This window comes from Calonectris borealis, chromosome 10 (genome assembly GCF_964195595.1).
Source record: "Calonectris borealis chromosome 10, bCalBor7.hap1.2, whole genome shotgun sequence".
NCBI lineage: Eukaryota > Metazoa > Chordata > Aves > Procellariiformes > Procellariidae > Calonectris > Calonectris borealis.
The window spans coordinates 6,999,580-7,025,009 of NC_134321.1; the positions used below are offsets into that span (position 1 = coordinate 6,999,580).

At 36.1% G+C, this 25,430-nt stretch overlaps 1 protein-coding gene across 1 annotated transcript in view; it reads left to right on the top strand.

The window, feature by feature from the left end:
* SUCLG2 (succinate-CoA ligase GDP-forming subunit beta) overlaps positions 1-25,430 on the top strand; it is a 130,025-nt gene that overhangs the window by 37,247 nt on the left and 67,348 nt on the right. The window contains exons 3-4 of the mRNA XM_075158678.1: positions 19,682-19,781; positions 19,910-20,000. Of these exons, the coding sequence (XP_075014779.1) occupies positions 19,682-19,781; positions 19,910-20,000 (191 nt within the window). The remainder of the gene's footprint in view (positions 1-19,681; positions 19,782-19,909; positions 20,001-25,430) is intronic.

Genomic DNA, 25,430 nt, shown 5'->3' on the forward strand with positions numbered 1-25,430 from the left:
TGTTTTAGCTATGTAGATCCCTCTTCTTTTGCATCTTATTAGGTAAATTATACCACAAGAGACTTTCTGGGAGTTAACTGTCACCGTTATTTACACAGATGTAATTTATACTGCCTCAAATACAAGTTCTGAACTTGACCTCAAAGTGAGAAGGTTGGGGTGGAAGAGATGGCAGAAGCATGACCAAAACATCACGCAAAAATTTTGCCTTTTAAAGAAAAATTGCCCTATTCTATACCTGACACTTCAATAAAATCTGGAACTATTTTCTGCAGAGTAGAGAAAAGTAATAATCTACTGTAGCATTCTTCTCAGCAGCTACCGCTTCTAATTTGTAAACCAGGCAGACATGATTAAGTGACTCTGCGCAGGAGCTGAGAAGTGGGTTTTCCGATGTGGTAGAGCAACTTGCTGACCTTAAGTTAATGAAATATTAACCACTTCTTAACAGTTGTTCGGATGTCAGAGAGAGCATCTGTTTTTGCGGATTCAATGAGGGGGCCATTGGGATGATGCTTAGGTCACATATTTGTCATTTAAATAGCAGACTAGCTGAACCTACAAACTCTCAGCTGGACCATGGTTATAAAGCTGGTATACAGATTTGATCATCTTCTTCTGACAAGTTCAACACAGATTTGATTCACAGTCCTGCTCATCTGAAGCTGAGAAGTTGCTGAACGGCACTGTGCATAAAGAATGCGAACATTTGAGAGATGCTTGCTCACCGGTTATGTCAGTCCCTTTGTAGGTTCAACACAGGTTCAAAACACTTAAATCAGTTGCACGTTGTCTTTCTTTGCAAACACAGTTGCTGCTTATTCCAATTTTACATTTTTGCCCGGAAAAATTCCCTTTATATGTGAGTAATTGAAAAAGCTGCAAATTCCACAGTTTGATACGAGTGCTCACTCATTGTGATGTTTAAACTGTGCCATTTCATTAAAATATGTAGAATTCAAGTTCCCAGCATAATACCTACCTGCAAAGTCCCCGCAGAGCTCATCTTGCAGTAAGCCTAAATGAAACAGCTTTGCTGATTTCAACATCATATTAAGATGCATCTTTCCCTGTAAATGCTGACTGCCAAACCAAAAGCTAATGCACCTCTATTGCTTTTTCACTCATTTTTCTAGGCTAATTTAATGTTACAAAACCTGAAAAACATGAAGTCTAACTGTAATGTATATAGTTCTATCTTTGCTTGTTAAGGTAGTGATTGGAGCTTGAGATATAAATGCTAAGCAGTTAAAACCGGCGAGTTGGATGCTTGTATTCCCTCAAAGGACTAGGAAAGGTTTACACAGGACAGGCTATTGTATGAGGAAGGCAAGTAGGCTTCTAAGTAATCAGTTCAGCACTACTAATAATTGAGACTTGTGCCACGTGCCTAGTGTATGTAAGTGTATGTAGTGCTCTCTATATCTTTTAACCAACTAAAAAGTGCCTTGTTGGATACCAGAATTTGGTTGTCTTACATATCCTCTCTCCTCTTTCAAGTTCTAAAAAGGTAATCGTGTATCTTAGGGCGAATCACCGTTTGTATTCCTTGGATTTAAACTTGTCAGCAGTTGGCCTCACTACAGACTGTTCAGTCATAATTATATAGAATTTGGTATGCTGTCTAGCAAACTGTTCTGAATAAAATCCTATGTGACAAATCAAATGCTGAATTGGTTCAAATGAAATGCTTGGGCAAAGCTGTGTAAGCCTTTCCAAGCTCACAGAAAAAGAGATTAGAAAGACTGGAGCAGTCATGGGAAGCACAGGAAAGCCTGCAATGGGCAGGAGGTTCTTGTGCTTGTAAGTGGGCATTTGTGAGGGTGTGTGTCCTCAGCTTTCCTGTGAGGTACAAGAGCAGCTCAGCAGTTTGTAAGCTCAGCTTTCTTCCAGGACTTAATAAGAATTTATGCAGACAACACAAGAAATTTGGAGTCCACGAGTACCAATAACACCTGTAGGTGTTAAGGAACATTTTTGTTTTCTGCCAATATCAACACTTTATTCTGAAATGCAAGTTGTGACCACAATCGAAGAAATTATTTATTAAAGTCAATAATTTTGGTCACACAGTGGGTTAAAATGTGTATCTAATAATAATAATAATTAGCCTATTAAAGCACACAATATTTCTCATTCAATGATTAAGTGTTATATTCAAATAAGATGATAGATGGCATTATCACCTGATGAAAGATGTCTAAAGGGCTCACTGACTGCATGGTGAGCATGGGGAAACTTCAAAACTTTTAAGTTACAAAGTTTATCTTTGAGAATTATGTGAAAGCATGAAATGGAATGTAATTTATTTTCTCTGGTGAATCAAGATTGCTCTTAAAAGGTGCTATATCTTTAGTCTTCAGTGAGGCATGGGCAAATTTCATAGCATCTGAGATTTGCACAGCTGTTCTGTTGGTTTTACTTACTTTTTATTAGTACTGTGTAACATTGAGTAAAATCAGAGCTTTTCTACTATCTCGTGCCTCTCACTGTGATGTGTAGCCCTGCAATATGGTATTGCTATTGCTAGCAACAGGCATAAGCTTTGTACAGTTTGCAGAGCCTCAGGATTGAGGCTTGTCAGACTTCCTCTGTCACTTTTCTTGACCTGCTTGCAACTTTGATTTACTTGGTTTAGCTGTAATGGCATTTTTTCTAATTGACCAGGTGTGGCTAATTTGGTTTACTTTTGTTTATCTTTGTATGATGCCACTGTGGTTTTATGACTAATGTAATGATGCAGTATAGAGAAGTACAGACATGGTATAATAAGACGCTTTGAGAAGTGGAGACACAGGGTGGGGTGTAGCAGAGTACAGGTATGGGGTGATGAGAGGCAGAGCACAGGCTTGATGCTGGAGATCCCGCAGCAATAAATAACTCACCGATGGTCAGTTAAAGAAATACAGACCACAAGCAGGATAAAACAGTTCTAGTGTTAACAAGGAGAGCAAAGAACTGGTATCTAATATCTGTAAAAGGCACTGTATATAGTAAATTAAGATGACCATGGACCAGTGAAAAAAAGGGCAAATTTTAAAAGTGTGTGGATCCTAGAGTGAGGAAGAAGAAACCATCAAAATGAAAATCGTATTCCTCCCAACAGAGGACTCCAGATGGTGGTGACTTGTTCTAACAGCCCTAGACCAGAATGAAACTGTCAACCTTAGGACCCAGAAGAGCACTGGAAGGTTGAGCATAACACCAGGAAAAGGGGTAGAAATTAGGAAATAGTTGTCTGACAATTTTAACTGCATTATTATTGAAACTTTTTCACATATAGGTATTCTTTCTTGTTCTATAATAAGTAAATCTGGAATAAAAAATATTTTTTATAGATTGTTAAGATTATGGTTATATTTACAATATATTCTTGGCTTTACATGTATCTAAATATGTAAGCTATGCTTTCTCTTTGCCCATAGACAAGTTTTTGAGTGTAACATTGCTAGTAGCATAGGTTTACGCAAACACCTAACAAGTATGACTGCTGCTTCCCTGAAGCTCAGTTTCTGTAACTCTAGAAGGTTTGTGAGATGTGTGTGCTCCTCTACAGGAGGCCAATATTTGGGATTTTTAAACACATCCCCCCCTTTTTTGTTACAAAACCACATTCAGTACACTGAGAGCGTTCCCCGCTTGAAAATATTTTTTTACAAGAACAAAAAGACAGTTTCGTTTGTATATAAAGAAAGAAATAGGCTTATGTGCAGGAGTGAAGGATCTTAAATAAAACATTGTCCTTTTTCTACTTTAGTTCAACTGGGAAAATCAATTTTTGGTTCTTCAACTGCAAAGAAAGATCAAAAGGAAAAACTGACAATCTAAACAAAGGGCAAGGTGATATGGGCTGCTTGCACTCCTGTTCCCTGGTGTGCTTCATACAGGCACTTTTCCAAGCAGAATACATTTACAGAAGAATCAAGGGTAATTTTTTTTTTCTGCTGAATCAACGATGTTGGGAGTAAAAGTGACCTGCATATAAAAGTAAAAAAAATACTAACTTATATTAATTTTGTGGAGTTCTTTGGTGCTAATATAGGCAACAGTTCTCAGATGTGTCAGGTTCCTCATTGCAGAATGCTTATGTTTTAAAGAATTGTCATTGATTTTACTCCTCTAGAACTGGCCAAAGCTATCAGGTTTTTTTAAGGCATGTTATGTAATAAAAGAGAAAAAATATTCAGTCCCATGTACAGTTAGAGTACTTTTATTCTTTCTTAAGTGCCTTGCAGGATACATATTTGAATCTTCATATAAAAGCTAATTTCAGTCACTGTGGAGGGAAACTTTATGGAGATTGGCTTTTCTGCTTTGTAGTGAATCATATTTTTACCTTTAATAGATAAAATGTGATTTATTCTTAGAGGCTCATATTTACAAGAGGAGGAGATTAAAGTGTCAGCAGGAAAAACATAAGGGAGGAGTGTGAAAACTTTCTTTAAAACACACAAACAAAAAACCACCCCAACCTGAAAAATCACTTGGAAGACATTTTATGAAGTGTATTCATTATTTTCTGCATAAATGTAAAAAGTTGAAAATAATTACAAAAGTGTTTGACTTTAATGTATTTACACTTTTTGGAGAGAATTATTGTGCATAGGCATCACTTTTGTAACCATACTAAATGTTAATTCAATGGGTACTCTAAGAAATAAACAGGCTGCTTCTGACTCGAGGTGCATCTTTGCAGGAAAATATTTTTTTGTATGTATGTTTTGTGTCTGTGTGTTTGGGTCTTTACCCGTGCAGGCAGAATGCATTTGCATTTGGGATTCTGTACTTTGGCGTGTCTTGGCGTGGTAGAGATGCAAATAACTATCTACAGAATGCTCATTTCAAATACAGATGGTCTGAAGTTTCGAAAACAGCAATTGTAGCTGGCAGCTCTGGGATATTTTGGAGAGTCTAGTGTTTTCAGGGAAGGGTACTCTGCACTGTAGCATTTGAAAAACAGAACCTTTAGAAAATGCTTCCAAATGATTGTCACAAATGACTAGTGATTTATAAAGTTCAGGCCTGTGATTTTTGATCAGGACTTCCTCAAGCACTGAGAAGCTCCAGGACCACCTCCTTCAAGTCAAGTGCGTCCAATGAAAGCTTTGAAAGCAAATTCACTGATTTTAGACCTTAAGTTTGGGTGCCTGTGTAATAGCTTTGCAAGGCTGATGTCATTATTACATAAGCAATAAAAATCTGGCTGTATGTTTGATCTACATAGATTTTGAGCCAGTTCAAACTACTTGTAGCATGTTTATTGTGGAGTTAAATCTTAACTTGTGATGACAAATAGCGTTCTGAATTAGGTGAGTGATAAGAAGCCACATAGAAAAATGATGATAGTAGTAATGAAATGTGCCTGATTTTCTAACTGTGCTTATTTGCAAGTTTTTTCTTTCTTTGTCTGTTTGCTTAATTGATTGTGTTACAGGATAGTTCCTGGGAGATGTCGACAGAAAACTGCCAACCCTACCCGCAGTTTGCGATGTCACGGAAGTGGCATTGTGGTATTTCATCACTTCACTTCTTGGACAGGAGAGCAGAAGTTCACTGTAGCTCTCTGCTGAAAGTAATCCACTCTTAATTTTAAATTTTATTTGTTGTACTGTTTCTTCTTTCATTAGGCTAGGACAATTGAGAGCTTTATGAAAAGTTTATTGTATGGAGCACACATGACTAATATGGATCGCCAAGGTCAGAGCCTCAAATGTCTTGTTCTCTCTATCAACACCTTTTCTGCACTGCTGGCTGAAGCTTTTCTCTAGAGCTACACTGTACAGAGCTATGAAACAACCCGCTCCTAGGGGAAATTACTTTATTTTGCAAGATGGTTCAGCTTCATCACTGTTGTTCTTCTCTTGCTGCTAGGTCCCTTGTCCCTCTGCAGTTTTCCTAGGTTACAAGCACATTGACAGTGCTTTGCCCTGGGGATAGTGGACCTTTATGCTTTGTTCTGTCTTCTGGTTTGGCCTTTTGGGATACTATACAGGCTGCCTTGAAGGGTGGAGCATTTTGTTTTACACAGGTCATTGTTTTGTGACATACTGGGGTTTTGTTTAAATCTGTTTGCCTTCTAATAATGTTCCCTATGCTGAAAACCCAGGAAATTGTTGATATTTCAACTTCGCTGCAGGCTGCAAATGAATAGGACCTAACCTCAATTTAGTTGCCGCTGCTTAAAAAATCCTTTAGCAAATGCAGACTTGGTTCCGCAAAAGTCAGCTGAGGTAATATCATTGGTGTTAGTCAATTGAAAGAAAAGACATGATTGTAGATGTTCAGTTTCAGATCAGTGGTAATAAAGTAAAAGAAAATTATTGTGTATGTTATCTGATTTCATTTCTCATGTATCCAATATGTTTAGCTTTAAAACTCTAGTCCAGAGGCTGTGCATCTGATTTACTTTGAAGAAGAATCTATTGATATCAGAACAGCTATGTTTGTGACAAATTTTAAGAAGTCTTCCCTTGTGAAACAATAGGAATTTGTATATACAAAGAAGAAAAAAATAGATTGTGTTAAAAAAGAAATTGCCGAAAAAGAAAATAAGGAACGGTTTAGATTCATGTGGATTTGTTTAGGACACATGCTACAGGGAATGTTTCTTGGGGTGAAAAAATTGAAAAACAACGAGTATGGTTGATAATTACTTCTATATCCTTAATTTATGTGAAATAAATGATTGCTCTTAGAAATGTCACTTCGTATGTCTTGGTGTAGAGTTATTTATCCCAATTTAGTAGCAGTGTTTTGTCAGTAATTTAGCAGGTAAAATGCTGTTTTTCAGTGTTTGTTGGGAGTTAAAACATTGATGTTTATAATGTCACTAATATACAAAGAGTAACCTTTTTCCTCCTTTTAGTTAACATTTGGGTTTTTCAAGGTGTAACCATTTTTTATTTTTACTGTGGAATTGTTAAAAGTCAGTCACTGGGATTGTATTACTCTCTTATGCTTGGGACTGTATTAACAACCAAAAAGAGTGTTACTGATTCTGGCTTTGCACTGTGAGCAGACAACACAGGATTTGAATTCTTTTCCTTCTGTCCCCAGCCAGATAACTCATTACAGTAAGACTCTTACAAGAAAAGTGCGAAGGTGTATATTCAGGGTGAATCAGATCATAAATTCAAGTCTTAAAATTACCTTGTAGGATGCACACTTTCCCATGGTTTTATTGGATAGGTAAAACTCGAAATATGAAACACAGTTGTTTCTTTGTATAACCTTCATCAGCTAATTAGTTACAGGCCTCTTAAGAAAAGATCTTCAGGAAATACTTAAATCTATCCATTATCTTGATGAAAATGTGCACTTATGTGGGGTTACTTAGAAAATTGTTGTCTTCTTTCAGACTTAATTTATTTTCTCTAGCAAAATATGGTATTTTAGTTTAAATACCCAGAGAACTTTTAAAAGGAATTCTGAAAGGCAAAATGGACAAATGGTTACAACTATCTTTGAGGTAGTGTATCCCGCTAAATGGTTATAGCACTTTTCTTATGAGGAAGCATCTGTGGAGAGCTGTTTTGCACCCAGATTGCTGCCAAATATTTTCTACTATTGTGTGTCATGTCCCAATTTAGATTGAATCATGTAGACTATGCTGCAGGTTCTTGAAAATCTAAAGCAAATGCCAGCATGAAATGCCCAATGGAATACCAAGGGAAGAAAATGCAAGCAGTGGACTGCCTGAGTTGACTCACCCGCTAATGCGGATGTACGCTTCGATTGCACCGACAGCTATGTGTATATATATATTTCCAGGAATAAAGATCCCAGTGCCAGGGCTCACTTTCTTCTGTCCCCAACAATGTACCTACGAAATTGGTGATTTAAACCAGATTGACTTTAATACAGAATTTCAGGTATTCGTAGTAACAGGAAGATCCACATACCACTCAGTAACAGGGAAGCTTTATACAAGAGGAACACCCTCTTTCTTACACTGTGACATACTGTCTACATGTCATATGGATTTGACATTGCCCCTTTATGACTGAGCATTAGGATATAGGAGTATCTATGTCTGTTTGGCTTGCTGCAAGTTGGTGAGGTATGTTAGACCTACTTACTTGTAACGTGTTAGGAAGTGTAGAATTTGGGAAGAGATTGTTACTGCTCAAGTTCGTTGAGCATTCTGTTCTCTTTTAATAGCTAAATTTATTAGGTGTGTATATATGTGTGTGTGCGTACATATATATATATTATTTTGTGATACGTATCTTAATAGTCAGACCTGTGAAGTCCTTGGGTACGTACCCTGCTTGCTAAGGTTTTAGGTTGTATTATCACTAACTGAGGTTACAGGCCTGACACTGATTGAATATTTCTGTATTTATTTATGCAAACAGCAGTAAAATTGAGCTCTTTTTTAATAAAAAAAAAACAGAGAGCAGTTTTTCCCCCTCTCTTGTCCCTTCACTCACCATAATTTTTATATTCTGTAATTTGAAGCATGCATATTCCATTTTAAGTTTTTTAGGTTAATGAAATCTTTATGTTGGTAGATCTGCATGTATATGTGTATATAGAAGTAGTACATAGATGTTAGGGGGAAAAAAAATATTTCTGTGAATATGAATTTGAAAGGATGTTAGATTTTCATCTCTTACTGGCTTATCTCCAGTATAGCCTCAAAATATCTTCCTACAAAAGATGAATTTGACAAAATCACACTCTTGAGAATTGACAGAGACCATAGTATACAGTATTTTTTAATGCAAGAATTCTACAGATTTAAAGATAGGTGTATTTTGAAAGGCATACAGTCCCCATGACTTTAAAATAGTACATTGGTGCCTAAGTTTATAATATATTTTCTTCCTAATGCTTTTTGTTTAGCAAAATCTCTTGTTAATATTATCCCCAGGAGATGTGCAGATGATAAGAATCATTTATATTATGAGTGAATGTGTTGACGTCTGACTGTACTAGAGGTGAATATCGCTTTCCAGGTACCCAAGGCCAGTGCGTGCTCTGCACGTCTGGATTCTCATGCCAGACAATAAAATACCTCTGCCCATCAGTTTGACTTACAGCTCTGCAGACACTTACAGCTGAATAGAAACAAAACTGTTAACAAATCCATGCAGTAGGTAAAGGTGAAGAGTATCAGAATCACGACACAAATTGTGCAACACAGATCGTCATACAAGCTGTCGTTACGAAGTTCCAGTTTCAGAAGAAAGATCTTAATTTATGATCTTTGAGGCATACACTGTGATTAATTGTAACATCCAGGGGCTAGCATGGACCAGAAATGTGTGAATGGGGAAAAGGCTGAGGAAGTATTTAGAGCTTCCTGGACATCTGCAGACATTCCAAAGCTTAATTTCCTTCATGTCATTGCAACCATATGTATTTTTATGAGGTTTTTTTAGGGCCTAAAGATTAGGAAATAACTTTTAATTGTTATTTATGAAGCACCATATGGCTCTCTGTAATTTTGGCTTCTCATGGAATGAGGAAAATGAAATTAATTGGAAATCACACTCAGAAATCTATTATTAAGTTAATAGAGCTAACAGCTTGTCCAGTGTCCTCATACAGAGCATGTTGTAGCTGCACATAATAACAAGCAACTCTTTATAAATCCACAAAGAAAACTAAGGGGCAAAGAAAGGCCGAGACAAGAAGAGAAGCTGCGTACATTGGTACAGTGCGTGGTCATGAATGGTTCAGCTAACAAGCTACTGGTTAAAATCAAGGATACAACATGTATTTTGACAACTCCTTTACAGTGTGATCTAAATCATTAATATTTTCTTCTAAGTTCATGAATTAAAGGCTCATCTCAGGGGATAAAAGGCTTTTGTCCCATTTTTTACTTTCATCTTCCTTCTTGATGCTAAGCAAGTAGAAACTTTTTGGTCCACCCAACTAAGTTGTTGCAAGCTTGTGTCTCTTTTGTGGCTTATGTTCAATAAGTAGTGGTAACAATTTAAACCTCGAGTTTTTTTTCTCTTAACCTCTCCTAATATGCAGTGAGTCTTCAGAGCTGAATCTGTAAAGTTGGCTTATTTTGCTTCCATCAAACACTCAAAATTGAAGACTTTTAATATAACGGTGTTAAAAAGAAGAAATCACCAAGATGAGAGACTGTAAAAATTACCAAGCTATGAAAAGCACAGTGGGACTTTTTTTTCCTCTTATCTGGAACATTCCCTAAATTGCCTTTCTCCAATGTTTTTGAAAAGTGTCTGCAGATGGTGTGATATTAAGAAAAATATCACAGAACAAAAAAGGAATCTAGAAAAAAATATCTAAAGTAAGTTATTTTTCTTAGAAGGCTAATTAATATTGGCAGGGATGCATTGTTAGGGATGCATTCTGAATGGGTTTTATGTTGAATGCCTTGGCGTACTGCATGCGCGTGAAGGAATTGTGTAGGTTGGTTAACTTTATGAAGCTGTAAAAAGAACGTCGTTCATGTAATAAAGATTTGACACTTGATCTTCTAAACAAAATTTTTTTGGCTGTGAATCTAAATTCACCATTGATCAGTGAGATGTCCTTTTTATGGAATAATTAAGTCTGAAATATTGAATTAAATATTAACAGGTTCTTATAATGGGTCTCCTCTTAACCTTTTTCCAATATTAGATTATTTTGGCAATTGCTTCTATTTCACATACGTTATGAGTAAACAAAATAAGAGGAGGATGATAGTACATCCTCTCCCTTGTAAGTTGTGCTTAGTGTGTTACTGGTATTATCTGACATTAAGTTATAAACAGTTGTGCTTACCACAGATGAAACTTCACCTGCCTGCGGTAGTTAATATTTACCAGTTGCCAGGGGGCTAAAATATTCCTTTTTGTACTACTTAATGCAGTAGGGTTTTTTATGAAATGAAAAGCTAGATACCATGAAAACTAACATCAGTAATCCTTAGAAGGGTTTTAAGCAAACTGTGCAGGAAATTATATCCAGGAATAAATATGCTTATTATTCTGGTTGCAGTGTTTCTATATTTTAAATAGATATTTCTCCATTTATTTTTGTATTCCATTATCTCTTGTCATCTTTAAACCCTTATGTGGTGAGCTTTCTCTGTCTGTTTCAAACTTGGATAACTCTGTCTTCTAGATCTGGAGCCCTGGAAATGAATGAGCTTTTGCCCAGAAGTCTCCAATTAGTTAACCTCCACTTGACAGGAATGAAACATCAGAACCAGTTCAGATAGTTTTCTTCTTCTTGGTGTTTCTTTTCACTGTGGGTGAAATTCATTGCTACTTCAGATGGCCGGAGCCATACCTGTTCATCACTTAAGTCCCACTTATATCTGCAAAAGAACTTAAATATCACATAGCCTTGTGCAAGCATCTCTGTTACTAGATTTTACTTCTCCATCTGGATTTTACACCTGCTATCAGATGTCTGTTAGAAGCCATGCTGGAAAAAGATTATTTCTTTAAAATGAGATAGTGTTTATTTTCATTATGGAGTCTGATATTCTTTTATTCTTCAAATAGAAAATACCTTAGTAAATGAGACTACATTTGAGTGGTAAATGCTGTGGTCTTAAAAATGTCCTCCTTTATGTTTGTATTTCTTATCCGTAAGTAGTTCTTTTCAATGTGCAGAAGGTAAGGTGGCAGTGGGGTTTGGTTTGGTTTTTTTTTTTTGGGCAGGGGGGAGTTGTTTTGTTTGTTTGTTTATTTGTGGTTTGTTTTTTTTTTGGTTGGGTTTTTTTTTTTTTTTGCAGGGGGTGGCAGATCAGTGTCACTTTTTACTCTTGCTTCAAAATCAGGGCCAGGAATCAAGGGCATATGCAGAATAGCAGCTCCAAAGTAATGCTTTCCAACTTTCTTTCTTTAGCACTACTGAGGCAGACATAAATTCTTGTATATGATAATTTTCCCATCCAGATGTTTCCCAGACAATGACCAGTCTAGCATGATTTTCTTCAGAGACTCAATAAATTATTTCAGTAATACAGTGAAAACTTTGTACTTAATTCCACCACATAAGTTGGATAATGAATCAGACTACTGGAGGACTTTTTGATACTGTATGTAAAGACTGTGCTCCAGAAAGGACTAATTATCAAGTGTGTACTTGAACGGGGTTCACCTGCCACATATATTACATTATGAATTTGTTAACACTTCTTAAGTAATGGTGGTACCGTTGCAGTTGTCTTTACTCTCTGCATATTTGCTTGCTTTTTTACGATGTGAATTCCCTGGTTTCTTGCTTAGGTTTCTTATTTTGTGCTCCATGTTTGAAGGTATTTTCTATTACAATAACTCTTTTATGCTTAAAAGTGAATTATGAAAAAACTAATATTATGTTCCCCAGTTTGTATATTTTCTACACTATGTACAATTTTTTCAAAATCATCTCTGCAGTTCAATAATGGATAAAAGAATTAGAATCAGTCAGAGAAGACTATTTGTCTTTTGTGCCTTACACATCATCACAAAGAATGAAATTTTGAAAGCGTTCCAGGAAAACAGGTGTGTGTATTGTTGCAGCTAGGGGCAAGAACAGTGTTTGTTCTTAATGACTGCTTGACTTCAACACTACAGATTGCATAAAACCTGTTCTCTGAATTGCATTAAAACAAATGGTGTTATGGTATTCAATCAAGAATTTAGGACACAGTTGAACTGCCTGAGTCTGCTAACTTTAAAATATGTTTTATTTAAAAAAAAAAGAAGTTTGCAGGATATTTTGGCAAGGAAAACTTGAAATCCCCGTAAGCTTTAAAAGGTAAAGGTGCAAAGAAAACTGACAGTATATTCATTTCACTATAACTTTTTTTTTGTAGTTTAGGGAAAAGGGAAGGGTAGAGAGAAATGACTCGCTAAAAATCTGGTAAAATGTTAAATTTTTAAATGACTGGTTTTAGAAGGCAAGTCTTGTGTTGTACCTATGTATTTTATATTTATAAGGAAACAGATACATTCCACATGATTTTGCATGCTCAAATTTCTCAGTGCATAATAGGTTATCCTGAGAAGCTTCCACAGCTTTTACCTGTGATCGGGTAAAAGGGATCACAAATAATACATGAGAAAAAATACTCTTTGCTTGTTTTTGCAGTCTTTTAAAGTGAAATCATCAGAAGAGGAGAAAAATAATATTGACTTGGACATATTATAAAGAATATTATAAAGTCTAAAAGTTGCAAAAATGAAACTGGTGGAAGAACGATGGAAGAACACTGTATCAGTTTGCATGAGTTTTTCCATTTTGTTCAGTATTTACTATGCAACATGGTGCAGGATGCCAGGTTGCCACTGCAGGTTACAGAAAGTGGCCTTCTCTGTTTTATCCGTAGAATGGATATTGCCTGAGAGCTGACCGAAAAAGCTTTTGCTCACTTTTCAGTAGACTTCAGTGCTCTTCCACCAAATGAAGAACTTGTTCCCCTCCCGACTGAGTTTTCAAACCATGTCTCAAGCTCTTGAGTTTGTAAGCAAATGTCACAAATAGTAGTTTTTCTAAACCCTGTGTCTGTTGCGGAGGAAATCTACGTAAAAAATAATGAGAACTTAGGTTGAAAAGCGGAACTCTTGAAGGCTGGAAAATATCAGAAATAAGATATCCCATGGAGTTTTAAACCAGCACATACAATGAACAATTTTAATACGAGAACTGTTTTTTTGGATCCTGCCTTAATGTGCATATTTTTCTGTGCATTATAGTGGTGCTGCTGGATCTAGTGAGGGTCCATTTGCTGTATAAGTAATTTATCAGATTTAACTTAAATGTAGGACGTGTGAATACTTGATTACTTTTGCTCTGAGAAGGTTTAAGAGTGCAATATTAAGAGTGAGCTTTAGCTTAGCTGATTTTATCTAGCTTTAAAATTTTTATCACCGGTGAAGTGTGTAGTAATGGTTATGAAAGCAATTAATAACAGTAGTGACAGAAACAAGAGACTGACTAATTTATCATTATAGATTTTAATGAGGCTTATAATCTAGCAATAAATATACAATATATTCAAAAGTATGGAGTTATAAAAAGGATGATTTATTTAACTTTAATTCTAAACTAGTCTGAAAACCAAAGGTTGTAGAAACCAGGCATGTAAGAACATAATTCTTTTTGGTATTACAGAGCAGAAGAATGAAAAGAGGAAGGGAGTTTAAATTAAAATTAAAGGGGGGGGGGAATCAATTGTTTAACTTCATTTTAAAGCACACCAATAGTTTTGTAGATGTGGGAGGTATCTTCTTGTGGGCAGCTTCTTTTTCCCATCTCAATCTGCTTACTTGGCAGTGCGTGGGAACTGTCTCAGGCACTGCATCCCCGGAGTACTCAGAAGATGGGGAGCAGTGGAAGTGGTAGCAATACTTGCTCCTTGGGAAAAGCTATCTCAGATTTCAGAGCAAGTTTGTGTAAAGAGGCCCAAATGTGGAAAGTTATTACAGCAACTTTAAGATTCAGTGTTCAATTTGTAAATTAGGCTTTATTACCATTTTTTATGATTGTATTATGTTTATTATGATCTTCCTTATAGCTTTTATTCTTCTCCCTGCTTTCTTGTGCTGAAGTAAGTATACCAGAGTGTCTCTGGACAGGAGTATTGTTGAAAAGTAATAAGCACCTAACAGGATTTTGCCTGAGCAGTGTAACAGGATGGCTGAAATTTGGAAAATTAATTATAGCCAGTCTTTCCCAAAGGGAAGCTAGAAACTCAGGTGGTAGTGATAGCATTAAAACAAGAAAGAAGCAAGCAACAACAATAGAAAAGGACAGATGAGACCCCCAAAAGTAGGTTTCTATACTGTTGGATCAGCCAGAGTTAGGTAAAAAAACCCCGAACTAACCCAAACTTGACCTTTTCAGGGCTTGTAAGGGGAACCCCATGTTTTGGAAAACAAGCTCTGAGCTGCAGATATGCAGTTTGGGAGAGGTTATCTAGAACCCTTACAGGACACTTGAGCATTTGCAGTTTTGATCAACACTGATGAGTAAACTGGAGTAGGAACGGCGTGTAGGTGTTCTGGGTTTTGTTGTCTTTATGGTTCTTGTGCTGTCCAAAATGAAGTATAATTGCTGTCAGAAAATGTCTGTAATATCTGCCTTGTTTTCCTCAACTTCCACGTTATGAAAGCTAAATTATAAAGCAGAATGGGGGAAAGACCTTGCTTTGGGAAGGCAAGCTCAGAGGAGTCTTACCAGGTAAATACATCATTAGACTGGCCTCTGCCTCTTTGTAGAGGTAGAGAGTTTGGAGCTGGTTGCAGATTCATGTACCCCATCTAGCTCTTTCAGGACTTTGGGAAGGGGGTGTGCTCGAAGAGTTCTGCTCATCAAGCACAGCTTAATGACTTTAGGCAAAGAAGGATGACTAGCAAAGTTCTTGAAATTAATTAATATCTGCCTAACCACACTGGGCTGGGGTCCTCTGTGCATACTGAAGGACGGAGGAGTCTCATTAACGCCTGCTGCCTTTGTGGAAACGGCTCTCCTGTGTTTATAAACTCGGTGTTTATGCTCACGTTTGGGTCAGTAAGGAGGCACTGCTTCTGTGAGACGTTGATTTGGCATGTCCTCAATTTGTCTTCATTGCACTACTCCCATGACACTGAGTTGCTTCCATCTATTTTGCAATGTTACAAGAGAGATCAGTGCATTTTCCAGTTATGCTTTGCTGCAGCTGCAGGACTTACGGTGCTGCCGGGGTTTGGAGTCAGCCCTTCTCCTGTGATCAGTTACCTAACACTGGGGTAGAAATACACTATGTAATACTGAATCAGGTTCTGCATTTTTAAAAGAGGTGCAGACGCTAATTAATTTTCACAGAGCCCCTGCAGATAGAGAAGCCGAACTGCTGAAAGTCGCATGGTGAGCCAGAAATGTGATTAGGATTTCATGCGAGACCTCCTCCCTTTCAGTCCCATGCTCTAACTCTGAGGTGTAGGATGCCTTGCCAAAGTAGTCCTGAGCACTCTCTGATATAAAAGCTTTTGTTCATAAACAGGCAAGAGTGAGGCCTATTACCATGCAGTCTTACATTGTCTGTTCTTTACAGTAGTTTATTTTTGATAAGCTACAGCACATTTTACTGTAATTGTTAACACGCCTAATTTGCAATCACACAGTCGTATCAATAATAATGGAAAGCTGTTCACAGGTAATAAATTAGCATACCATATAACTAGCAGAACTATGGTTCTCAGTATATTGTTTCATGATCAAGAATTCAGTATTTAAATATACACAGCAGTGGGCTGAGAACAAGCTGTTCATTTTTGCTGCAAGCAGTACCAGTGGACCAGAGTAATCATAGCTCCCAAAAGCAGGACTGATTTTATTGATTTTAAATAGGCTTTCATTATAGAACTGAGCCTCTTACAATTGCAAGGAGTATCACTGCCATTGGTATTCACAGCACTGACTGAAGGGAAGGACATGTATTGTTGAACGCAATGTGGAGGATGCTTGTCCCTTGGAGTGTTATATTCTGTTCTGCTGAAACATCTGAATTTATTTACAAGAAAAGTGCTTAAGGCTTTTTTCCTATGTGGTTAGATTGAATTTTTTTTAGAAATGTGGTTAGACCCAACTACAGTTGTGAAATTTTAAACTCTGAGGACTTTTCTGAGGAATAAAGGTCTCGCTTATTTATTGGTATCTAACTTAGGGACAAGCTGTATTTTGCTCCATTTTTTTTAAAGGACTCTTTGGAAATGTTCATGTGTCTCTTTTTTCTGTAGATTAATGTAAAAAAGACAAATATAAGATCCGGTGAATAAGCTGTTAGGTCTGAGATATTAATGTATTCAAGTTATAATTAGTTAAGAACACATGCTGTTACCAGAAATGCGTCATTAATCTGCATGGAGCAGTTTGCGGCTATTTGCTGCTAAATTAGTGATACTTAAAAGCAGTCTTTTTTTGTATTGTTTTGAACAGTAAAGAAAATTTTAAATCTGTGACCAAAAAAAAATCTATGCACACTTAAGAAGCAGTCTGTTTTGTTACTTGGGTTTGTTTGGTTTTTGGGTTTTGGGTTTCTTTTTTAAATTTACACAAAGGCTTGTCAGTCAGTGGACATAAACAGAAGTTCGTTGAAGCCGCCTTAATTACCAAATGCAGTGCTGTTGAAAACGTTGCGCTATAATTTGTGGTGGCGTAAAGACATGTTGCTTGTGCTAGGTTCTCTTCAAATCCAGTATTTATAACTACACAGCCCCGCTTAAACATTTTTCCAGTGTTACTACAGCAGTTTGGAATGGTGCTAATGGAAATTAATCACAGCTTTTTGTTTTTAATGGGTTTAATATTGACTTTGCATACTGCTTTTTAGATTTTATTTATTTATTTATTTATTCATTTATTTATATTAGAGCATACAAGTGAAGGTGAATTACTTCATATATTCCAGCTAAAACCACATTTTTGTTTTGGGGTAGTCTTTCATAACATGATTTGGGAATTCAGACAGGAGATAGCATAACAACTTTATGTGAGCATTTCTAGAAATTGGCTCTTTAAATAAAATGGTGACGTTAAGTAGTGAATCAACTTTGTAAGCACTGAATGATCAAGCCTAGTTACTGTAAAATAAGATCTGGCTGGTTTACTTCATTTTACAGAGCTTGGGCAAATAACTATTGAATTAAATTGCTTCCTGTTGGTTTCCCCCAGGGCAAGAAGAACCTGCTGTACTGTGCTCTGCCGAGCTGCTATATTGATTAGTTCTTCAGGTCTAATCTTTACATGGTTATGCTTACTTTCGAGTGTGTTTGTTTATGGTTTTGATAGTTGTTTTTCTGAAGTTATTGTATTGCCTTGATAGTCACTGGTGGATTATAAAAATGTACACATTAATTCCTTCCTCTAACTTCATTTTTGTAGCCAAATGAAGATAATCAACACTCATGTAGCGTGGTGGTTGGGAGTGAGGGTAATGATCACTCACATAATTGATAACACGTATCACTGACAATCAAAACTCATGTTGTCAGGTTGGTTGGCACCTAAAACCAATCTAATTAAATGCTTTGCAGCATCTATTAACAATACTATATTACATTCTTTATCAGAGCAGCTATTGTGATTTTAGAGTTCGCTTCTGCAGGTGGGAAAGTGATTTATAGTTTTAATTCATCTTAATAATTTGTGTGCTTAGGAAACACTTGATATAAAACTTTTTGTTGCATTTAAATTTCCTTGTTATCTGCCTTGCAGTGGCATGAATAATAGGGAGACCAGAACATGAATATATTGGAATGCATGAAGTATTTTCAAGGAGAATGCTTTTAAGGTTCAGAATGATATATGTCAAATGTTACTGAATGGATAAACGTGGAGGGATTTTGCCTTGAGAAGCTTGGAAATCAGGCATCTCTTAGTACAGTACCTCCAATAGCTGTGTTAAAAATGCATTTCTGTCTTAATACAGGAAATAGAATATTTATTTCATGATATTTATTCTATCCTAAGATCCAACTTTTTTTCTAGTGGCTGAAATTTATTATACTGGAAATTTGAAATGACGCTGTGTCAGAGCTGGTCTGCACCAAAAATTGCCACACCTCCAAACTTATGTTTAATCATCTGTAAAATATTTTTATGTAATACAAGCCTAGAAAGCCTGTGTTTGTTTGAATGAAAGTATCCGTATCCTCTGTGCAACTTAAACAGTAAATTTGTCAATTTAACAACAGATTCTCATGTTCTTTTCTTGCATACTTGCCTCGAATATTGTTATTCAAGGTATGACCTAATCCAAACATCACTGGAATCAGAGATTTCCACAGACTTCAGAAAAGGGTAACAATGTTAGCCTTTTCTAGGCACCGCTTAATGATATGTTAATATTAGGATCTCAGACTTTGCAAAATACCTGGCAGTATTATGATACATGTGCAAAGTGGCAGTATCCAGTATTATTAAACATCTTACAGGCACCTGGCAGGTCTTTATGGTTCAAGAAGCTGCTGTAGTCCGTGGAGCTGCAGAGATCATGAGTGATGTTTTTGTTTGGTTGTTTTTTTTAATTTTCCCCTTCCCCCCCCCGCCCCCCGTTTTACTCTGTAAGGATGTCAGGATTGCTTCTGTTTGGAACGTAGGTCTTGGTGCAATTACTTTTGTCACTGTGTCTTGCTGCACTTTCTTGTTACTAAGATACTGTTGCACTCACATTGCCAAAGAATCAAGTGATGCCTCACAAACAGATGAACATGTTTTCACAGCTACTGCCCTTGCTCTACATTTACCTGCCCTTTGGAGATGGGGATTTCTTTTTTTAGGACCACATCCATAGCTTTGCTTACATGTGTTCAGAGCAAGGCATGGAATTTATTTTCCTTGATGAGCATTTGTTTGTTGTGCGTTCAAGACAAAATATGATCTGATTCATGTTTTAAAAACCGTGCCAGAGTATAAGCTGTCAAACTGTGTGCTGGTTATATGGTTTGTTGTACAGGCCATATGGCATTAATAGCGTGGTTTTGTTCTAAATAATGACATATTTGTGCAGCTAATAAGTAGTGTATATTTATCCTTTGACTTCCTTAACAATTCTTTTTTGCAAGGTTGCTTTATGAAAATGCTGAATTGACTCTTGTTTTATTACTCACTAGTTATGAACAACTTCTCATTGTTTTATTTTAAGAGTCTAACCTGGAAATGCTTTTTAAACTTAAACACTAAAAAGTGCAATAAATGACACGTGATAGAATAGCAATGTGTTTTTCTTTTACAGAAGCAAAGGAAATTGTTCTGAAGGCACAGATTCTGGCTGGAGGGAGAGGAAAAGGTATTTTCGATAGTGGATTGAAAGGAGGAGTTCATCTAACTAAAGAGTAAGTCTTTAAAATTGAAAAAGCATAAATAAATTGCTTCTGTTGTAATATTTAAGCTGTTTACAATAGCTATGTGACTGTTTCTTTTAATATCTTTCAATAAACTAACCTTATTCCTTTGTTTGTAGCCCTAAGATTGTTGAACAGCTTGCTAAACAGATGATTGGGTACAATCTGTCAACAAAGCAAACTCCAAAGGCTGGTGTGACAGTTAAAAAGGTAAGATTTTTGCCTCTTGAAAGCGGAGAACTGTGTTCAGCTGCAATTCTGCATTAATATGCTGGGGTATATGACTTAGATTTATTTTTTTCATTCCTTCTCCAATGCCGGATTGATTGCATCTAGTTGCTGAAAGAAAAAAATTACGTTACTCTTTCTTTCTTTGCGCGTATGTATTTTTGTCTATCAATTTCAGCATACCTAGTGGTGGAAAAATAAATTCAATTCTGCTGCCTGTGTTGAAAGGAATGCTTTTTCATAGGTTCATCCTTCATCAAATACATACTAAATGCTAGCATAACTGTGTATAGTATTAACTGTACATGCTTATTGACATTCTGCTTAGAGAAGTAATATATGCATGATTACCTGTAGTAATAGTATTATCTGTATTTCATTCACTCTCAGCTTTGGGCAACTATTATTAAAGATAGGGACAGATGATTTTGCGTGAGAATGATCTCAATTTTAAAAAAAAAAAGTGTCTAGAAGTAGATTCTTCCTAACTTGTTGCAAATACAGAGTAAAATGTGGTCATGGTAGTGGTTCAGCTAATACATGGTAATTCATTTACCTATGAGGGTGCATACTGCAAGGTGCCAAGATTTAATTCAGCGTAAATGTATTGCTCTGTATTGGCCTAAATAAGAGAAGCACAGATAGCCCTTCAGCAAGATTCTCCTTTACCTTAGTAAAATTCTGTAAGTCAGCAAATCCTAGCATATATATTTTTATCTCTTGCTTTGTTTTACTGAGCAAGGATCTTCATACAGGTATGTAGTCAAGAGCCACACTGTATTTGATGCCAGGAGATAATTTGGCATGAGCTGAAAAGAACTGCAGTTCACTTTTAATATATTGTGAACAGCTTGGTATATTAGCATAGAAGGGGAACACCTGTCTGGAAAGATACTGTCTAATGAGAGCTGGAGGAAGGTGCTCAGGCGGTTCTTCTCTTGGGGAGCAAGGAGAGCATATTACCATCACTCCTCATAGTTGTTGTTAAAAAGAAATACTAGATAGTAAAAAGAAGGAACAGTATTACCATTAAGGCATGTCTGTCAGAGATTGTGATAATAGTAAGGATATAAAAAAGGATATATATTTCCCATATTAAGGCACTCTGAAAAATTTGTATTGTTAAAGCAGCTTTCTTTTATAAATTCTTTGGTTTTATTCTTTTGCCCTAGTTGACCTACTCTGAATACATCAATACAGGAAATTTCACTCTTTTGTCTGAGTGCAGGTCTGTTCATTCATTTACATAACTCTGTTCTGAAACAGAAACTTGTAATTTTCTTCGAAATTGATAGAAATGAAAGAAAGGTATGGGTGTTGGGGTTTTTTGAAATGGATTATTCAAAGGATTTATATTAAGATGACTGTTGTATCATGTATAGAATAGCTATAGAAGATTTAACTTGTAATTGCTTTAGTCCCCAACTACATTTTGCTTGTATGAATAAACAATGGTCAAGAGTAAGCAGCTACGGCATATGTGAAGTTTAAGGTGAAGTTTGCACTATTGAACTTCAAATATTTATTTTGGTGGTACAGGAAAGTATATAGTCTTGATAGACTGTGTATTTTTCCTTCACTATAGAGTTACATGGAAACTTTTCAGGACACAGCTTGCAAGTATTTTAATATCGATGCATGATAAATTGGTGTAGTGCTTTTCACTGGGAGAAGCTGATCGTCTGTTGTCATAGACTTCCATTCTGATTATAGAGTTGGCTTTTAAAAGCCCTAGGCGAATTCATATCTTCATCACATATATATGTAACAAGGTAACAGTATGTTTTATGATATTTTTGGCGTTGAGATCTTTATTCTTGGTAATCTATGGTAAGGGCATACACCCTATTTTAAATTAATAAATTGTATAACAGTTTGGCCAATGGTATGCTGATGTTTTCCCCATTGCTTGTTAGACAGTGAAGAAAGAATGTTTAAAATGATTCATCTAGGTCATTGAAAGACCATGTCCCAGAAAAATTAATGTATTTTAAAAGCGTTTATCTTTTCCAAAGTTAGCTCACTCTAGGATCTTCAAAGTAGTTAAAGGAGTTGAGGCATTCAGGTGTGTAGTATCAAGTCTACAATGTCAAACACTGAAATTGTAATCAAGGAGCAAGATACAGTAATATGATTAAAAGTATAAGTTTAGCTATGTCTAAAATGTCATTTAATGCAGTGGGTAGTTAATGCACAGAAAATGCCAGACAGACTCTTCGAGCTTGCTAAGAGCAGTGGGGAATTAGAGGATTAATAGCAGGCATTTTTGTTCTATTTCAAAGCATATGCGCTCTCTGTATATGTAAGGATATGTGTGTGAACATGTACTTAAAGAAAATTGCAGTTCACAAAGAAAAGAAAAGGCATGGTTTTAGGTTTTGTGGGTTTTAAACTTTTTGGTGTTCTGGAAAGTTTGCGTGAACTCATATGTTTTAAAAAAATTAGGTAATAAACGTCTTTTAGAAGGAAAATAGTTATTAAGTCACTTTCTGCAAGGGAAACAATGAGCTAGTATCAAGTCAGGGAGTGGAAGTCACATACCTTTTACTGTATTTGTAAGAAAGAAATAAAATGTAGAAATTTTCTGCAATTACAATAATTATGGAACAGAAAATGGAGTTTTCAGCTTTCTTTCTCAGCTTGTGCACCTACTACAGAATTTAAAGCATGTTTGTGCTTCTTTAGATTGATGTTTCTTAAATAAATAGCAGTCTCCTCAGTTCCTTCGTAATTTGGAAGCTATTTAGAGAGTTTACATAAAATCCTCTTATGGCATCTTGGAATTTGGAGAGCCTGGTTATCTGAGAAGACAGTCTTCTCTTATCATGACAACCTGAGAATTTGCTACCTGTGTTTTCTCTCCAAGCAATAACAGAATTAACATTTTGAATATTTGATTCAATATAAAAAAGCTGCAATAGTTACCCTCATGAAATTAGATGTGTGACTTAAACTTTTAGGTAATGATTTGTTTTTAAGAAGGAAAGCTTGAAGTTATTGGGAAGTTTTAAAGAAAACTGATTTTTCCCCAGGACATTTTAAATATAAACCTGATGTGGTAAACAGATAATGCTGCTTCACATTCTTTATCAAAATCAAGACAGACAAAACATGAGAAAAGTCAACAGTCTGTAGATTCAATTTCACTATTCTTAACTGTTCATTAACTGTGTTTGCATTAGTTTTGTCATGTGAATGATAGGTAGACTTTAACAAATAATATTTAAAGACCTTGAACACCAATTTCCCTGGCTTTGCTCTGAATCAAACAGGGAGGATGATGAAGGAAAGTAACTGGTTTTTGTTGGGAGAAATGAGAGATGTTGCACAGTCTTGACAATTTTTACTCTACAGTAACCTTGCCTACTACAAAGTAGATAATTCACAAAGCTATTGAGAGTCTAAGACAGAGAAGTATTTGACAATGTTGGCATGGTTAATTAGCAATAGTGACGACAATCACTTGGGTCGGAAGTAGCAGTTGAAAAGATACCTGATTTAATAATGTAAGTTCCACCTGCTGTGCTTGCAAATGTATTCCTCAAGACTTGTTGAGTGGATTCCTATCCTAAGTCTGGCCCTGATTCTGAGCACTCTGGAAACTGACTGAACAACTGAGACAAAATCCAGTAGGACCAGCTGGTTTTATTTGACCTACGTCTAAAGTAATTGACTCACGTTTTTCAGATACACTGATGCAGGATATGTAAGAAGGTGAAAACATGCATGCAGGTAAAAAGACTAATAGTAGCAAATCAAGGATGCTTTCCATAACTTTGCTTCTTAATTTGACAAATCTTGGCAGGTAGCTGATGAGCTATGTTTCTGAAGTTGGCTTTTAGCATCCCTTTATAGTAGCCTAAAATAGGCAGATGCTTTTAAGTAGTACAGTAGTTTTCTACATTCTTAGTTGTCTCCTTCACCCTAGTTTTCTTTAGTTTGCTTTTGAACAGTTGCCTATTTGAACTATTCCTTTACATCACCCTATGTTCTATGAATAAAGCAAGATAGAAGTAGAAGGAAACAAAATTACTATAAAGAAAATGTCTTCCGAGTCAAAAAAACCCCATAAAGAAATAGCATCTTTCCTTCCATTCTGAGCACAGAGGGCTTTATTTAATTCCTTGTCTCTTACTTTTTTTTCTGTTCTGTTAAGATGTACAGCCTGGCAGAAGGTAAGTACATTCTTTCTTATGTACTCCAGAGTAGAATGTCAAAAAAGCAACTTGGGTGAAAGTATAGTGCATCTTTCTTGTTTATAGTCCTTGAACTATGAAAACCCAGGAATACTTATTTGATGGAACACATCTTGCTGGGTAGGCAGAGTTTTAAGGCTGCAGGTGTATACATGCCTCTCGAATCTAAGGAGTTTTAACTGCTGACTGATAGAATGAATTTCACCTTATGTTTCATTCAGAGGGGTGATCTTCATCTGCAATTATTGTTCAAAACTGTCGCTTTATAAACAGGCCACATTAGAAAGATATTGCCACTTAATTCTTTTTAATTATATTAATCTTAGGGAAGTGATTTTCCTGATTTCTACTACTTCCATTGAAAGATAGGAAATAGTAGCTCTGCTAAGGAAGAATATAGTTGACTGTCAGAAGGAGAGGCTATAGTGCTAATTAAATTGCAGAAGTGGCTGCTCAACTTCCAGTTTGAAAAGCAAAACCATAGTGCAGAGCAGAACTACAGTCTTTGCACCTGAGATTATGGCACCTGTTACGATCATAAGGATCAGTAATGATCATATACAGTGGGTTTTTTTGAAGATGAAGAATATTTGGGGGAATTTAGTATTCTTGCATCAAAACATAGTTTTGTGCGTCCTTTGCCAAGTGTAAAACTACTTAATCTCTGAAATTGCTTTAAAGCTATTGCAAAAATTGACAGCTCAGATGAAGAGGAAAGTATAGTTATTGTAATACTGAAATTGAAGGGACTTTGGCTTTGGCATATTTTGGGGAGGAGATCAAAAATTGTAACAACGGATTTATATGGGCCATTTTCCCCCCAATTTTAATGTGAGTTCTTGTAGATTCCAATCATGTAGGATTGAATCATCTTTTTTGTTGCGTTCTGAGGTATCTGTCAGATATGGGTACGAAAGGGCTCTCTAGTTTATAGTAATAAAGAGAAATTAGTAGCTCTTTGGAAAAATAAATTTTTATGTTTCTAGAATGTGCCAGATCTGAAGGTTACACATCTGCTTGTCTCACTAAACTGAAAGTAAACAGCTGGATGGCAGAATTATCTGTAAATTCATTTCATTAGGAAATACTTAGGCAGGGCAGGAACTCAGTGCTGACATTGTAAGTGCAGGATGGCCTTCTGTCAGAGTGAGGGAGAGAACTACAAGCCTGAGGCTTTACTGATAAGGAACAGCGCTACTGATGTGATGCATCAGAA